At 33.9% G+C, this 18,462-nt stretch overlaps 1 protein-coding gene across 6 annotated transcripts in view; it reads right to left on the bottom strand.

Annotated features, from left to right (window-relative positions):
- Positions 1–16,110, bottom strand: part of LOC150102804 (uncharacterized) — a 271,397-nt gene extending 255,287 nt beyond the window's left edge. For all 6 annotated transcript variants that reach the window (XM_090399129.1, XM_090399128.1, XM_090399130.1 and 3 more), the window contains exon 1: positions 15,975–16,110. In XM_090399129.1, the coding sequence (XP_090255255.1) occupies positions 15,975–16,049 (75 nt within the window). In that variant the 5' untranslated portion in view covers positions 16,050–16,110. The remainder of the gene's footprint in view (positions 1–15,974) is intronic.
- Between the last annotated feature and the right edge of the window lie 2,352 nt (positions 16,111–18,462).

The following is an 18,462-nucleotide window of genomic DNA, read 5'->3' as shown; positions in this document are numbered from 1 at the left end:
AACATCCTTATCATGTAGTGTTTTATGTCATGGCACAGATTTAAGCTTCTTCCTAAGCTTGTCATAATCACCTGCCTTGTAGTTCCACACATACCTCTTCTTGACAGAAGATTCCTCATGTTGTACAACCTCAAATCAAGACTGATGATCACTTTCACCAATCAGAGACAATGTGGTCACCTTGGTTATGGATAGCTCTTCTGATCCTATGACCAGGTCCAATACTCGCACACTTCTAGTCCCCTCCATCATGTGATGCCTCAAGTAATTATCTCTCAAACAATTGCATAATATTTCACTGAAATTTAAATCAATATCTTCAGGGTGCAAACTAATTAATGTCACAATACACATGCAACAATAGGTGAAAGAAACAACTGAAATAACAACAGGCAAAAAACTCTGTAGTCTTTAACATTTACTACTGAATAAATAGCAGTATTTATCCAACATTATTAGCTTCATCTTAGAATTACTGTTTCCCAAAGTTTCGAGGCCAGTATTTCATTGCTATTGTTTATGCTAAAAATAATCTATCCAACTTGTAACAATTTCTAAATAGCACATTAGTTTTCTTCCATCTAATCTTGTGTGAAGGGATATGTGAAGCATGGTCTCAAAATGATAGTAGTGGATATAATCCTTGTGTTCTCCAAAGCAAATGCAATAGAATCCAAGGTTATATTTATTTAATACTTTAGTTATCTTCACAAGATATGTCACAGATATATGGAAATAGGGTTAGGAACTGGCTAAAGCTCTTATAGCTGTGCATTAAATAAACAGCTCTGGTTATATGGCATTTTGATGATTTCACATTGTAAGATGATAGTGTGACTATTTATACAAGTATCTTCCAGTGTGCACTGGCTTTATATAAATATATAAAGACGACAATAATCATTTTTTAATGACTTGACTAGCTAGTGAGTATAGGTGTATACTCAGAATGTTCCACAGAAAAATTAGAATTTTTCTTTCCACAAAAAATATCCTGCATATACAGTATATTAATAATTTACAATATTTTCAGGTTGATTTCCATGTAAATTTTCAAGTCAATTCACATGGAAAGGAAATATCTACAAATAAATACATGAAACTGCAATACCCCTTCCCTTTGGATAATTTCTATATGGTAAAGAGAACTTTAAAAAAGCTATTCTCAGGACATTCAGTGTGATTTTGCTAGTTTGATAATGTATTTATCATTTGGCTACATCGACCAGATATATTAGATTCTTTATAACTCATTTTTATTGTTAACTAAAATACACTAGTCACATCTTTCATACAGTTTGCTTTTTTCTGTTTATATAAAGCCAACTTGTAGAAGATAATTGCATAAACAATCAAATCATCATCCAGCAAATATGAAATCAAACACTCCCTCATAGAGCCAGAGCTATTTGCTCTAATCACAACTCCCGCCATAGAACTCAACCGCTTTTGCTACTTTTTTTTAGCCAACTTCTACAATCAATAAATAATAGTTAAAATACTACATGTAACACCTAAAACATACAAGCCTGAAGCACTCCTATTCTTAATCCATCTATATGAGATACAACTGAAAAGTTTAGTGAAAGTAATAAATCAACATACTTCACACTACATTCAAACATCATCACAAACTAGCAATCCTCATCCATTCAAAAGATAAACTAAATTCTCTATCACTCCCTGGAATGTATGAAGTGCCCTGAGACTGTAACTCTGCCTACTAGAGACTGGAGGATCCTTTTACATCTGCCTCTGAGAACACAGGCAATTACATCCACTACCACTGTTATGGTAGGATGTAATTGCTAATATAATATAATAAGATAAACCCTTCACATAGGATTAGATGGAAGAAAACTAATGTGCTATACAGAAATTTATATGGCAGACTTGTAATGATTTCTGTACAGCAAATTAGTTTTCTTCAACCTCAAAACTGCAACCACAACAAGCATTAATTTACCCAAAATTTGATTGATGTTCTATGATCAATTCCAATCTAATATAAAAATTTCTATTTGTCCAATGTTAGAGGTCACCAAGTTAGGAGGTTGTACCCAGTAGTGCTGAATACATAAGAATTTTGTTGCTTACAATTTCAGCTGTTTACTATACTTATTACTGACTGTGATAGCAGATATTCTCTGAAGATCCTAGTTTAAAATCAACTAAATATTTATACTAGTTATTTAAACTAGTTATTAAACATTTTCCAACACTTAAGCATATCCACAAGTTTATGGTATGAAGAGGTAGATATGTTTTTTTTTATATAATTAGTTTTAATTCAAAACACAATGGTAATAAGAAACAAATAATATATTTATTTGCTGACATTTCACTAGTTTTATATCCAACATCTTCAGAGCACAATTTCTCACCATATGTGCACAACAACAATTTATTATTAGTGGGAACAGTTTAAATTGCAAGACAAAACAAAAGAACTAAATTACTCATTAGCGACATTATGATTGGGAAAAAGAGTAACAATTCTAATCTTTAAAGTATTAATTTGATCTTAAAACGACTGTCTCTAAACAACCATACTTGGTAAGGTTTGTGAAATGTTTTAAGACTGCTGCTGACTCCAAAGAGTCTCACTGACTTGTAATGACTTCTGACCAGCACCTTCTTCTCTCTGGTCCTGTGTAAAGGGGTTATGTGTCCATGCCAAGGTCTGTTAGATCTGACTTGCCATAATGATGGAAGAAAATGTGTTTGTTATCTAATCCAAAGTGAAAGTCAACAGATATACATATCAGTTAATAGTAAGGAGGAATAGTGAAACAAAGAATAACAACTCGATGAAACCAGTGGAGTGACATTATTCTATTTTCAAAAAAACTAGGAAAATAAGCGATCGCATTTTTAAAAGAAAAAAATGCTTTTTTAAATCTGTTATAATTCTTGTAATGCAAGTGCAAATGCTAAAGAAGAGGGGGGGGGGGAATTTTAAATATTAAAAAGAATAAGAAGTTTAAATAATTTACTCTAAAATTATTAATCAAAAAGAGAAGAGAATTTCAAAAAGAAACACAAGAGGCCTTCAATGATTATAAAAAAGCCTTTGATAATATTAAGAGCCAAATATTATTTAAAATATTAACTTATCTATTTAGACCAAACCAGCTCTTATAGTTCATTCAAGAAATATACACAGGAAATAAAACAGTAGTCAAATTAAAGGAAATATCAAAATCAGAAGACATATCAATAGGAGTACGGCAAGGATGTACCCTATCACCTCTTTTAATAAATATTAAAAAGTAATCTGGAAACAGCATAACCCATTTGGTATAAAAATTAAGAATTATAAACATGTTAACACAAGAATATTTTAATGTTTGCCAAACATGTCAGTCTGAAACTAACAGACTATCCTCAGTGGCTTGATAGGAACAGTTTTTACAAGGTGGAATACAAACAACTGATCATTCAAAAGTAGAATGAGCCGCATAATGTTACATTGCTAAGCATTAAAGAGAGGTAAATTTCATCAGAGTGATGAATAAATTATAGGTATTAATTCACAATCATCATCAAATTCCTGACATGTACCCTCATGGGGTGTACAGGATATAATACTACATGAAAAATTTACATCATTACTAACTTCCTATCTACAATTTTCACAGTCTTAATTTATAAATTCAATTAAAGATAACATTAGACTAATGAAAGAATTAAAGTCTCAATAAAAAAATAAAAAAAAAAACTTTTAGTGTGTTATCCAGATTAAACTTTCCCATATTTTTGACAAGGATATACAGAGAATGTGACATCCAGTAAAAGTGGGTTTTCTGAAAACTGTTGTTGTCAGAATACCTGAAGATGAGCGGATGAGGAGGATGTCTAAAAAGGATAACTTGTTGTCTTTTTCAATCTCCATGGTAAACTTAATACGAGGACGTAAGAAACTGATTTTGGCTAAAAAAGGAAGGTAAAGGAATCCGGGGATGTGACATCATATAAAGATGAAAAAGATACAGATATTAAAATAACAATTCTATTCTTGAGAGACACTTGTGACATTAAATAAATAATTATAAACACGTTAACACAAGAATATTTTAAATGTTTGCTAAACATTTCAGTTTGAAACTAACAGACTATCCTGTTGTGAGGCCACACTGAAAAGATGTCGTCTAAACATATAAACTGCAAATTTGATGTCCTTATTTCTAGACAAATCAAGCCTTTCCATGTTCAGATAATTGGGTCGTCAACATGTCCCGTTGCCCTTTAACAAGTAAAACACTCATCCTCTCAAAAGGACAGGATTCTGCTATAGTCCCTAAAAAAATTCCTTATTTAGATTTCCTGGTTAACATCGGATGGAACCTTAGTCATCTCTCCTGTAAAAAGGCTAATTCTCTCTGCCTACAAGTTGCTTCTTTTCTACTTAAAGCCAAACTTCCTCCTTCCAACATATTTCCTTCTGAAAAGAAAGCAGTACATTCCTTAAGAGGCAACAGTCACCTTGTTACCACTAAAGCAGACAAAGGAAAAGCGACAGTAATTATGGATTCTTCAAACTACAGAAGAAAAATTTCTCTTTTTCTTCAAGATCGCTCAACATACTAAGAACTTGATTACGAACCCACCAACAGGCAACTGAAGAAATTAAATTCTCTTCTAGATGAGGTGATAAATTTAGGTGCAGACATGATAAAAAGGTTAAAAACACATTTTGCAAGACCTCCTAGATTTTATGGCCTACCAAAAATTCACAAGACAGATATTCCTCTCCATCCTATAGTTGATTGTATTGATTCACCTACTTATCACATAGCCAAATATTTAGTGAAATTATTTAAATCACATATAGGCAAATAACTCTCTTTTTTGAAAAACTCTTTGGATTTCTTAAATAAATTAAAAAATATCTCATTACAACCTACTGATCTTATGGTGAGCATCGATGTAGAATTTCTATATACTAATGTACCTCTCAAAGAGACTTTACAATTACTTGCTAACATCTTCCTACAAGATATTGTAAAATTATTTGATTTCATGATGCACTCTGGATATTTCTTGTGTCAAAACAAATTCAACAACCAAATGGAAGGAACAGCCATGGGAAGTCCACTTTCATCTGCTTTAGCCAACTTTTATTTGGAAAATCTAGAAGACATCCTGTTTTCATCTATATTCCCTCAATCATCCTTTTGGGTTAGATATATAGACGACATCTTTTCAGTGTGGCCTCACAACAGAGATTCCTCACCTTTCTTTTTAGCCAAAATCAATTCCTTACATCCTTGTATTAAGTTTACCACGGAGATTGAAAAAGACAACAAGTTATCCTTTTTAGACATCGTCTTCATCTTCTCATCTTCAGGTATTCTGACAACAGTTTTCAGAAAACCCACTTTTACTGGATGTTGCATTCTCAAACAATCTGCCCATCATCCTTATCAAAAAACGGGAATCATAAAATGTTTAATTCGACAAGCTAGAACTAATTGCTTAACGCCCCATGAATTACAGAAAGAACTTTTGACTATCAAACATTACATGAAATTAAATAGCTTCTCCAAAAAAAAACTACACAGCATCTGTTCGATTCATACAATCCAATCCAGAACAACAAAGAATCAATATGTCAAGTTCCAATTCTATATATTTCTGGGATTTCAGAACCAATTTCAAGAATTCTGAAGTATGATTTAACAGCCACTTATATCCCTATTAACAAAATATCCACCTATTTCCCCTATTCTAAAGATAAACACTCAACTATGTCTCTACCTGGTGTATATCAAGTTCCTTGTAACTGCAATCTGTCGTGCTTTGGACAAACAGGAAACTCTATAGAAAAAAGAATACAAGAACATCAATCATACATTCTTCACAACAAATCTGATAAATCTTGATTGGCACAGCACGGGATAGAGACTAGATTCTCTGGTCCAAGACTCACCTTCTACACAGATGTCGCTATAAATTCAAACACCTATTCAAAGAGAGTGCTGAGGCCTTACTTCAACGCCCTAACTTGAATCGAAATGACTGGATATCCTTGTCAAAAATATGAGAAAGTTTAACCTGGATAACACACTAAATTTTTTTTTTTTAGTTGAAACCTTTAATTCTTACATTAGTCTAATGTTATCTTTAATTGAATTTATAAATTAAGATTGTTATATGAAATTGTGAATTAATACCTATAATTTATTCATCACTCTGATGAAATTTACCTCTCTTTAATGCTCAATGTAACATCATGTGGCTCGTTCTACTTTTGAATGATCAATGATCAATTGTTTAGTATTCCACCTTGTAAAAACTGTTTGCATCAAGCCCTGAGGATAGTCTGTTAGTTTCAGACTGAAATATTTGGCAAACATCAAAATATTCTTGTGTTAACGTGTTTATAATTCTTAATTAAAATAACAAATTTTGTTAAAGTAAATGGCATAATAAACAATATATATTTAAGCCATCCCTGGTACAAAAACACACCAGAATCAGGCTATATAAAAACGTAATGGAAGTTTTTTTCCACTTGTTAGACTATAATAAGTTTAGTTTAATCCTTTATCCAAGTGTAAGCAAACAAAGTTTGTGCCTGAAGTATCATCTTCAGAAATGAGGCAACTCATGGTAAAGGTGGACTAAGCTTTCATCACTTGTCTTAGTATCTCCTAAAATTCAAAGCACATCTCCTTGCAGACATGTATAATGCTATGCATTAAGGGAAGGGCCACTACTTGTTTTGACCTTTATAGAGGTCTCATCAGTGGGAGCCAGACCCAGAGGTGGTGATACTAAGGTGGAAGTAATGTCATTTTAACTATATGAGTTGCCAAAAGGTGTTTCGCCTTATTATTAAATTACTCTGGATTAGAGAAAGAAGTTTTTTCCACTTGGTTAGACTATAATAAATTTAGTTTAATCCTTTATCCAAGTGTAAGCAAACAAAGCTTGCACCTGAAGTCTAAGCAAGTGGATTAATAGTCTAACCAAGTGGGAAAAAACTTCCAACATCTTTCTCTAATCCAGAGTAATTTAATAATGAGACATCTTTTGGCAACTCGTATAGGTAAATATGATTTCTGCATTACTTTCACCTTAGTATCACCACCTCCGAGTCTTGCTCCCACTGATGAGACCTCAGTAAAGGTCGAAACTGGTCTGGGTAGCAGCTCTTCACTTAATACATAGCATTATGTATGTCTGCAAGGAGATGTGCTTTGCATTATAATAGGAGATACTAAGACAAGTGATGAGAGCTTAGTCCACCTTTACCACGGGTTGCCTCAATCCTGAAGATACTTCAGGGGCAAACTTCATTTGCTTACACTTGGATAAAGGATTGAACTAAATTTATTATATATATAAAGTACTGCTCAAACTAACTTTATTATTAAAAGATAATTATATAAAAGGGAAACATGGACCATAAAAAATAAAATAAAATATATAAAATATGAAAAACAGATTGAACAGCAGAAATGAAATTTCTAAAAATCAAATGGACAATAGTAGAGTGCCAAAAATACTATACGGATATAAAATAAATGGAAAAAGAAAAAATACAAGACCAAGGAAGCAATGGCATGAGACTGGAACTGGCTAAAATTCAAATGATGAAGAAGAAAACTAAAGAAGACAAAAACGTAAAATATTAAAAGAAAAGGAAGTTGAAACATTTAAGTAACTTTTTGTAAAATCAATCCATTTCCATTCTCCAAATACAATGCATTTTCCATTTCCACTAAGAATATAAGAATCTGCTGCAAGATTTCTCAATTAAAACATGTCAATTTGAAAAGGAAGTAGTTTTTAAAAGATTTGTCATAAAAATAAAAAATGTTACCATAATAATGTGAACATACTTTAGAAAAAAAACATTAAAAAAGACATATGAATCAACGAGACTCGACACTCAGACCCTGAGTGTCGGGTCTTCAAAATTCGAGTCATCAGAATTCAAGGAGAACCAGCCTATCAGTCCGGAACTCAGGGGGTTGGACGCCGTAGGTGGGTGGAGCCCCCTTTCGAGTCATCTGAATTCAAGGAGACCTGGCCTACCAGTCCAGAACTTTGGGGGTTGGGTGCCATAGGCGCCAAGGGGGGACCCTTTCGATTCTTCAAAATTCCAGTCATCCGAATTCAAGGAGAACTGGCCTACCAGTCCAGAACTCGGGAAGGGGGGGGGGAACCTTCTGAGTCTTCAAAATTTGAGAGAATCGGCTTACCAGTCCGGAACTCGGGGTGGGAGAGGGCCTAGTAACACTATAAATTAAAAAAAATAACGTTTTGCATCTGTTAAAATGCCCTACAATCTGTTTTCAGGACATAAATTTCTAAATTTACCTTTCCCAGGATCAATCTTTATATTTTTTTTTTTATTATCTTATTTTGGTTTTCAGCTTCTATTATCACTGATATGCTGGTGATGTTATTATTTGATTTAGCCTCTGAATCAAGTGACAACTGACTTAATTCTACTTGTTAATGGATTCCTACATGGTTTACATTTCTTTTCATGTAATGGATTTAAGTTAAGCAATGTGCAGCTGTCTTGAGGTTCATTTCAGATTTATGTTTTCTATCCTGATTCTGGACATAAAAGATTGGCTATTCAAGTTTAGATGTTTTTCATTATTATTATTATTATTTCGTAGTTTATTGGGTTTATAGAATTATAGCATTTGATTTTATCATTCTGTTAGGAATACCAGCTATTTTCCAAAGAAATTTAATTTCTACATTTTTTTATGGTCATTTCAACTCCACAGAGTAAAAGGTATTTTGGAGAGAACATTACATATTTGTAATAATTTGAATATATTCAATTCTATTCCATTTATTTAAAAAGGAAATTGAGTTTCTTTTTCATCCTTGGGTGCATCATATATAACTTCAGATAATGTAATATCTTATTATCCAGTACTACACTGGGGAAACACTAGCGTGCTTACTGGAGGTGTGATGTTGCCTGATACCAAAAGCAAGGGACTACAGTTTGTTCCTTCCCCTTCCCACTTCCAATATGTAGCGTGTGAGACCTTTTAATACAAATTCCATAGTTGGCTGGTAAATAGCGCATGGCACAACCTGCACTATTTACTTGGATTAACAAATCAGGAGGCTTTCTGATCAACTAATGAAAGAAAAAAGAATAATAATCAGCAAAAAAAGCCAATTATGCTAGTTCTCAAATTAATTTTTAAAAAAGTAATGTATGTGTGATGAATTATGTAGCATATTAGTGGATGATTGATGATGTGTCAATGGCAGATATAAATGTTATGGCATAAGAAGCTGGAGGTTAAACAATAAAAAGACATGATCTTTTTATGTATGAATTAGGAGACTGTTTGGATAGCACTGAAATTGACATTCAAGCCATATTGAAACATACCAATGAGAACACAGCAGGGTTTAAGGCATTGGTTATGGAGCATCACGGATTAGAAAACTATGGATTAGATTTGGGGTTAGTGAGAGGTCATTTATGAACAGGAGAAAAAGTAGAGGTGAAAGCACAAAGTCTGGGGTATTCAAGCAGTTGGAGAAATCTGAAGAGAAGCCACAGGAAATGCATAACCTGAATGACCAGAGAGCATATTGACAATATAAACAAATTGCAAAGAACTGTATCCAAAGGTGAATGTTTACATGGAGATTGTCAATTGAGAGTGGCAGAATCCATACTGATGGTCACTGATTAAATGGGAAGTTAAAAGTTAACGATTTCCATTATTTTTGGGAGAAGTGAAATGATGGCAATGAGACAAAAGCTTAAAAGATCTCCCTTGTTTGGAATGGGATACACCCAGTTTTGTTCTTATTAAATGCAAGATGAGTATAAAAGATCGTAAAAACATTATGGGATAGTGCAAATTTAAGTATTAAGTGCAATTTGGGAATAAGGAGGAATACGATCAAAACCAGAAAACCTATGTCAACTGGATATAAGATAGGTGAAAACATGGATGTAGCAGAAGTTGGCAAGGAAATGGAATGCTTAACTGCCATTTGAGCAGTAGGTGACTTGCTAATGATCTTTTTGCAACAGATGCATAATACCACATAGGCTGAGATGAAGCTACGGTTGAGGACCTTGTAATATGCCCCCCCCCCCCCCCCCGCTTCTCTTGGACTACCTCAGCACACTTGCTGGAAAACCAAAATTTCCAGGAAGAATTACTTATATTTTTAAGCTCGTAAGTATTTAGAAGAATGAAACCAATCATCAGTCCCATGAAAGAAGAATAAAAATCATGGAATTTATCCTAATTGGTACAAATGTGGTGAAAAAGACAAGAGAGAATGGCTAAGGAGATGACATTCCATTGAAAAATCAAACTTTGTGAGTTTTAGTCTAAGTTACCAAAAGGAAAGCTGATATCTACATATTCTGCTATCAATAAGCACACTCCTCTCCTGTTATCTTCTTGAAAAATAATCTGTCCTTCATATCCTCCTCCTTTTCCAATCAAGTCTAACTTATGCAAATAATTTTTGGGCAATATGTACCGACAAATGTCAAGAATTTTGTTTATATTACCTCAAGCATTAGTGAAGACTTGCACACATATCTTATTCAGTGATATATGACACTGATCCCTTCCTTTTCCCCAACAACAAATACTACTGACATAAGAAGTAACTAGTCCACAATGCTGGCAGTTGCTCTTTTTGCTTATAATCTATCTTGCTTCACTTGCTCATTTTTATAATATTTACACAAAACTGCCCAATTTCACATAACTAGTCATCTTTCTCTGATTCTTCAGATCTGCTCTCTCAATAATGAACATCCTTTAAAATAGGTTAGGTAAGGTAAACTTTAATAAAAACAGAAGAGGACTTCCAAATCAAGTGATTCTATTTTATATGGTGGTAACATCAAAGATAGAGTCCACTGTCTTAAATATACAAAAGCCAAGTGCATTAGCAACATCGAATAAGAAAAAAAATCAGTTTGGTCATGCAAGAATTTTATATGGTAGTAAAATTACTGGGACATCATCAAGCAATTCAAAGGATTTTAGTGGATGCGCACAAAGTTTAATTAAAGGACTAAATAACAGTAATTTTTTTTTTTTTTTTTGTCCACCAGTACTTAAGGATATCGTCGCCGTCCGGTAGCATCCTCTAGCAAGAGGGTTGCAGCAGATGAGCAGCTCTTCTCCATTTCTCTCTGTCGCCTCTGTCATTCTTAAACCAGTCCAGTCACGATGTCATTGAACCACTCTCTAGTTGGTCTTCCACGTCTTCTCTTCCCCTCAACTTTCCATTGTAATATAGTTCTTGTCAGGTGTCCCGAAGAACCTCTCAAAAGATGTCCTGCAAATCTAGTATAGTGTTCAAATTTATGTATACTTAAGGGTATAGTGTTCAAAAATAATGTTAAATGTTGTGTTTGTCTGATGTATGCCTCGGGCTTTAAAAAAAATAAAAAAATAAATAAAATAAAACATGGTACAAGATTGAAGAAGATTTGCATATATGTGAGAAATGTAAACTTATTAAAGATATGATACATGAAAACATAAGGAAAAATGTGCATGAAGGTGAGAATGATTCTGGGATGAGTGAAGAGCAGAAGTGTGGAACCAATATTTTAAAGATTTGGATCACTTCGGAGCTAACTGCAGACAGCAGAGAGTGAAATTTAGGGTTTGGATAAGAGATCTTTGGGAAATGAAATGGAAAGAATAAATTTGGTAGAGGTGGACAGGGGAGGAAAAAGGTGTAAGGAAATAAATAATGCTAAAGAAATCGACAATCTGCAAAGTAAAAACCAGAGATGTCTTTAAAGAATGTTTTCTGGGAAGTGTGTCTAGAGCTATAAAGAGAGGTGATAATGTAAATGATATTATTGTAATGGTAGAGATGAATGATTTGAGAAGCAGCATAAATCAAGTCGCAAGGGATTTCAGGGAGATGTTGGAGATTTAGATTCAAGAGAAAGAAGTGCTAGGATAGTCAGTGTGCTGTCTCGATTTGATAGTGGAGAATTGAGAAGGGCACTGATGATGATGATGCTGCTAGAATGTGTAGGAAGAGAAGGTTTGGGTATGTGGATGTATGAGATGAGTTTGATGGGAGAAAGGAACGATATGCTGATGATCTACATTTAAATACTGCATTTACTCGAATATAACTTGCACTTTTTCCCCCAAATTAAAGTTAAAAAATCATGGTGCAGGATAATATATGTAAGGATTTTAAGAAACTAAAGTTTTTGAGGAAAATACAAAATTGACATTAATAATTAAATCCTCAGTATTGATTATAATTTATAATTGTTCACATTCATAAAATGAATGCATTTAAATTAAATTATCAATGTTATTTACGCGATCAGCCGCTCACCTTCTTCACGCGATATATTTGAATTTTTTAGTGACTATGCTTCAGCAATTAAATTAATTACTTCTGGCAAAATCATGTCCCAAGCTCTCAAAATCCAGTTCCACAACAGTTCTAATGATGGTCTCAATCTCTCCGTGCAACCCAAGATAGAGTAAAAGTCAATGATCTCACTCCCAGGTTTCCTCTACTGGTTCCTTCCATCTCTATGCATATAATTGGTGCGGTATTAACAAAAGATCAAGCAACTAAACAAAAAAGGTAAACCAATGATTGTTGAGTGGAAATGCTGATTCTCTTCAATAATATTCCAAAATATCTGAAACTGCCATAACAACATTCACTCTTCATTTCTTAAAGTTTTAAACTTTTTTCATATGCAAACTATATGCGAAACTTTTTATTTCTTTTTTCGTAAATGAAAATCAGGGTTCGAGATAATGAGGTAGTGAGTGCACAAACACTGAATCAATTTAAGAATTATGATAAACATTATCTCTGTTAGAATGCATCTCACTATTGCTTCCCTCAATGAGTCTTGACTCCAGGAGGGGGTTTGTATAATAATATATAACAAATTATGTATTACATAAAAAGAGAGCAAAAAGTATTATCAGTGAAAGACAGATGGATATGGACCGGACATGTACTGAGAATGGAGAAAGGACAGATTCCAAGAGAATCTATAACATAAATTCCAAAAGGAAAAAGCTTAAACTAACTTGGCAGAGAACAGAAAAAAAAAAAAATAATAAAATAAAATAAATAAATAATGGCTGGTTATGAGAGATGCAAAATTAGTTGCAAAAGACATATCCTAGTCTTATGTGCCACTATGCAGGAACAAGGGAAGATAAGTAATGTTTCAAAGGAAAATCAATCAGTAAAGCTATTAAATGATGGTTTATAATTATATGCGTAAGTGCAATTTCCATCTGGAGAGTGTTACATATCAACAGAACTCTATCAAGTCAAGAGACTCAAAGTGCCTTGACTTAATTGCATTCACTGTTTCTGCCTTCACAATCTAAGGTAATGTACTCCAATAACCCACCAAGCTCTATGCAAAAATAGTGCTCACACACTTTATACAGCCTCGAGAGATGGCCTCTTGTTCCCCCCCCTTGTCTGTAGATATTCTATGAAAAAACTCATCCACACTAATCTCACAATTACCCCTTACCAACTTATACATCTCAATCATGTCTCTCCCTCTTCCTTCTATACACTAGGCTCTATAATTTGCATTCTCTCAACGTGTGCTCATATTCCACATTCTAAAGAACAGGAGTTGGTGCATGATGATGAAAGCGTAGTTGTGGTTCGTAGTGATGGACAGAGTTGTGGAGTGTCTGCCCTCCCTTAATGAGTCTGGACTACCTGGAGGTGTTGTATAACAATAATAATAATACTGCTCAAAGATGATCTTCCTTTAGCAAACCCATGCTGTCCATTAAAAAGAATTCTACTACTGTCCACCCAGTTCTGAATTCTTGTCCTCAGTAGCTTCCCCTACACCTTGACAACAATTCCAGACAAGCCTACAATTCAAAACCTTAGTCCCATCACCTCCTTTATGAAGCAGAACAATTTCACCATCTTTCCATTCTTTTGGGAACATGGCTAATATAAGACTCATGTTAAAAATGTACATTAAAGGTGTTAACTTCCTGGAATATTCCCTCAAGACAGGTGGTGACATAGCATCAAGTCCCATGGCTTTGTTGACATTATTCAATTCCTCATATACCTCCTGCACACTCACCATCAGTGGTTCCTCCATCATTCCCACTGCTCTCAAGTTCTGCATTATGTTACAATCACAAGGATAGAAAACTTCAATGAACTGCTCATTTAACACCTTTACTATATCCTCTTCAATGTTTATCACTCTATTATCTTCATTAACATCTTATTAACTTCAGAATAGTTTGACATGAATACAACATTACAAGAAAGAATCATTACGAATTCTATAACTGATCTATTAACAGCGATTTTCTTCCTTGACTACTTGTATAATAACTAAGACACTTTTTTTGAATATTAGTCAAGTGGGTTTTTAATTTATTGTCCTTCATGTTTCGTCGATTTTTACTATTGGCATCTTCAGGGAATACAATTGGTAAGCTATATGAAGATAACAGACTAGGTTTTAACAGACAGTTCTAATTCATACAAAATTAGTATTGTGTGAGACAATGCACGTGTCTCGGGAACATGATTTATTTGTTATGAGACATAATGTAACTGGCGTGAAAGTTCATTTCTTTGATGTTTAGTGATCTGATTAAAGCTTTCCAAATTTCCAGTAGGATTAGACCTTGATTCTTTTTAGGTTTCCTGTTGAACGGGTGCCTGTAGCGGCCTCCTTGAAGGTTCTGGAATGGTAATTCTCTTCTATATAGGGTATATGACTCTCATCCCCACTCAATGAAATGGTTGGTAGAGGCAAAGTGGCAAGAAAGGCCTGAAATATCTTGTCTGTTGTTTCTGACATATCCTACGTGTTCTTTCTATCTCATTTTGAAGCTTCTAGAGGTCTGACAAACGTAACTAACACCACAGGAGCAAGGTATATTATATACTCCAGAGTACTTGTAGAATGGATGAGGGTCTTTCGGTGATCTTAAAAATTTCCGAATAGTATTGACTGGGTTAAATGCTATTCTAATATTGTGTGGTTTTAGAAGGATAGCCAATTTTTTGGAAATACTGCTGACAAATGGAATAGTTACAGTACTGATGTATTGGATGTCATCGTGTTGTCTTTGTGGTATATCCAAAAAGGGGATATTGTTGCAGAGTCTTTTAGAATAACCATTTAAGGATAGCTCTCTGGATATTGTAGTTAATTCTTTTTGCAAGTCATCTTGGTCTGTTGTGTAATGTATAGCTCTTTTCTTAAGCATATGGATAATGCTAAGTTTCTGGGATATATGATGAGACGAGTTGAAATGGAGGTAACGTCCAGTATTAAAACCTAGTCTGTTACCTTCATATAGCTTACCAATTGTATTCCCTGAAGATGCCGATAGAAAAAATCGGCGAAACATGTAGGCCAATAAATTAAAAACCCACTTGACTAACATTCAAAAAAAAAGTGTCTTGGTTATGATCTATTAACAGTTCCAATATCATCGATATTTATTATGCTTTGGACAAACCGGTAATTCACAGTGTATGTTTAAAAATAAAACAGGCTGAGTAAAGAATAGTGTATCCAACTAAGATTTCTATGTCTAGAGTCCCAAAATACTAAACATTTGATTAATAAAAACAGTAAAGGTGACAAATTACAAACGTCTCTTAAAATCCAAACAGCGGGAAATTAACTTGTTATATGCTTATCAAACATTGCATCGAAATAATTACCGTATAGAATACGGATGTACTGCAATTACCTGGTATATTTTAGCACATAAAAATAAATGATGGTAAAATGAATTGCGAAATAAAATTTACAAACATGTTTTTTTTTTTTTTTTTTTATTCGCGAGGGCAAAATTTTTATGCTAGTAGGCTTTACTTTTCAAACACAACTCCATTACAAAGAGGCTTAAAGTACGACTTGCTGTTTACTATTTAAACTACACAATTACAGTTCAAATACATTTCGTCAATATACTTACTCGAGCTGGCCAAGGAGGATATCCTCGTACTTTTGCAAAAACTAGATCATAAGGTTTGAATCCTGCTTTATCCATAGTCAAATGAAATCCAGATTTAAACCAAACGCGTTTTCAGCGGTATACGACTTGCTTTGAAAGCAAGTAAAAGCGGAAATGGCGTTAGAATCGGTAACAGATGATTGGTCAGGATCCCAAATGTCAAATATTGGCACTTCCGTTTTTAAAGAGAAACAAGGACAATAATAATAATAATTATCTTACTTAAATATAAAGATGCCAATAGGCTTCATTTCGGCGATATAAACATTATTAAAATTAAGGGGATATTAATCCCACATTGTTTTAAAACCGAATAAGAAAGAGAGTTTCATGCCGAATATAGTACTCTATAAAAGTATCGGCGATTACTAGCGTGAGCTAATGCAAGGAGTCCTAGTACGCAGTACAATCTCGGGCAACTCGTTGCAAAGGTGGGTAAAGTTCTGATCGCTATTCTTGGTATTTTCCATAATGTAAAAACACATTTTCTAGGAAATGTATGCTGTTATTACATTATGGTGGGAGGTCACTACCCAGACCAGTTTCAGCCTTTTTTGAGGCTTCATCAGTGAGTAGCTAGACCAAATAGATACTAAAGGGTATAACGAAAAGAACTTATATACTCTGCTATACGAGTTGTCAAACAGGTGCAACCATTAAGTTACTTAAATATAAAGAGCCAATAAATTTAAGTAACTTAATGGTTACACCTGTTTGACAACTCGTATAGCAGAGTATATAAGTTCTTTTCGTTATACCCTTTGGAATCTATTTGGTCTAGCTACTCACTGATGAAGCCTCAAAAAAGGCTGAAACCGGTCTGGGTAGTGACCTCCCACCATAATGTAATAACAGCATACATTTCCTAGAAAATGTGTTTTTACATTATGGAAAATACCAAGAATAGCGATCAGAACTTTACCCACCTTTGCAACGAGTTGCCCGAGATTGTACTGCGTACTAGGACTCCTTGCATGAGCTCACGCTAGTAATCGCCGATACTTTTATAGAGTACTATATTCGGCATGAAACTCTCTGATTCCAATCTTTGAGTTTCTTATTCGGTTTTAAAACAATGTGGGATTAATATCCCCTTAATTTTAATAATAATGATTATATTATTATTATTATTATTATTATTATTATTATGATCATCATCATGTAAAGAATGCATAAAGAGTTATAAGTACCCTGATATAGTAATATATATGAAATAACGTATATGATAATATATATGAAATAATATAATAAAAGAAATCTGCTAGCGCTTTTTTATTCCCGTATATATAGGGTGTAGGCGAGGCCGTTTTTAGCTCTATCTAGCTTTGAGACTGAGTGGGCCAGTTCAATCTCCACTGGTACCCAATCAGAGATAGCTGGCTCAAGGCTATCACTAATTAATCGGCACGCAGTGAAGAGTGACGGCTCATCGAGTGTCGCCATCTCATGGTCCCTAACCCTAACAGTCGTATTTAATTTCTGAAATAATGTGGGTTCTACGGTCGATTTTCTTGAGTTTACGGGACGAAACACCCGAGTTTCCAGGAGAAAAAATACGCTTGTCCATGCCAGAGATCGACTTACTCGGGAACCGGTCGAAAAATAGTTATTATTATTATTATATAAATACCTCCTGGAGTCAAGACTCATCGAAGGATATATGATCACATATATGTATATATATATATATATATATATATATATATATATATATATATATACAGTATGTGATCATAGGCTTTTACTCGGTTGTTGTGATACATTTTAAAACATAGATTTAATGACTACTAAAAAGCGAGATAACTTATAAAGATTTTAATGAGCATAATACAACTAGTTTCACCTAATAACAGCCTTCCTCAGGTATTCATAAAGGAAAAGAATAGTAATAAACATTGAAGTATCTAAAACAACTGGAAATTACAAGAAAAAATTGCCACACATAATTGATACATAAAAAACGTTGTATTTTTTCAAGTTGTTTTAACAGGCGTGCTATTGTTAATTGCAAGTGTGCGTGCAGGCTCACGCGAACGCCAATAGTGAATAACTGCAGCATGACTATCTGGGATGTTATAACTCAAATTGTTGTTTAAGTGGACGGGGTTCAGCAGGATTTCCCTTGATTCTACAATTTTTCTCTCAAACACATCATCACAGCGAAAAATATTTTCTGATCTATCCCAGCAAACGGAATGGCTTTGTTGATCATCATTAGGATTATTTGAAACAAGAACATGACTGGATAACGCAGTTGCATGAGATATTTTGTAAGAGATGTCTCTCTTATGCTCTTTTATACGTTGTTCAATGGATTTGTTAGTTTGTCCAAAATAAAGGATATTGCAATCCGACCATAATATATATACACCTGGATATTTTAGATAGTGATGAGTAGGCTTTGGATGGCTGATTAGAGAACGGATTTAGGGAAGTATGGTGAAGAAAG

This window comes from Typopeltis vanoorti, chromosome 10 (assembly GCF_054136105.1).
Source record: "Typopeltis vanoorti isolate ZY-2024b chromosome 10, IOZ_Tvanoo_1.0, whole genome shotgun sequence".
Lineage (NCBI taxonomy): Eukaryota > Metazoa > Arthropoda > Arachnida > Uropygi > Thelyphonidae > Typopeltis > Typopeltis vanoorti.
The sequence above is the reverse complement of the archived record's forward strand: the minus strand, read 5'-3'. Positions and strand labels throughout refer to the sequence as shown.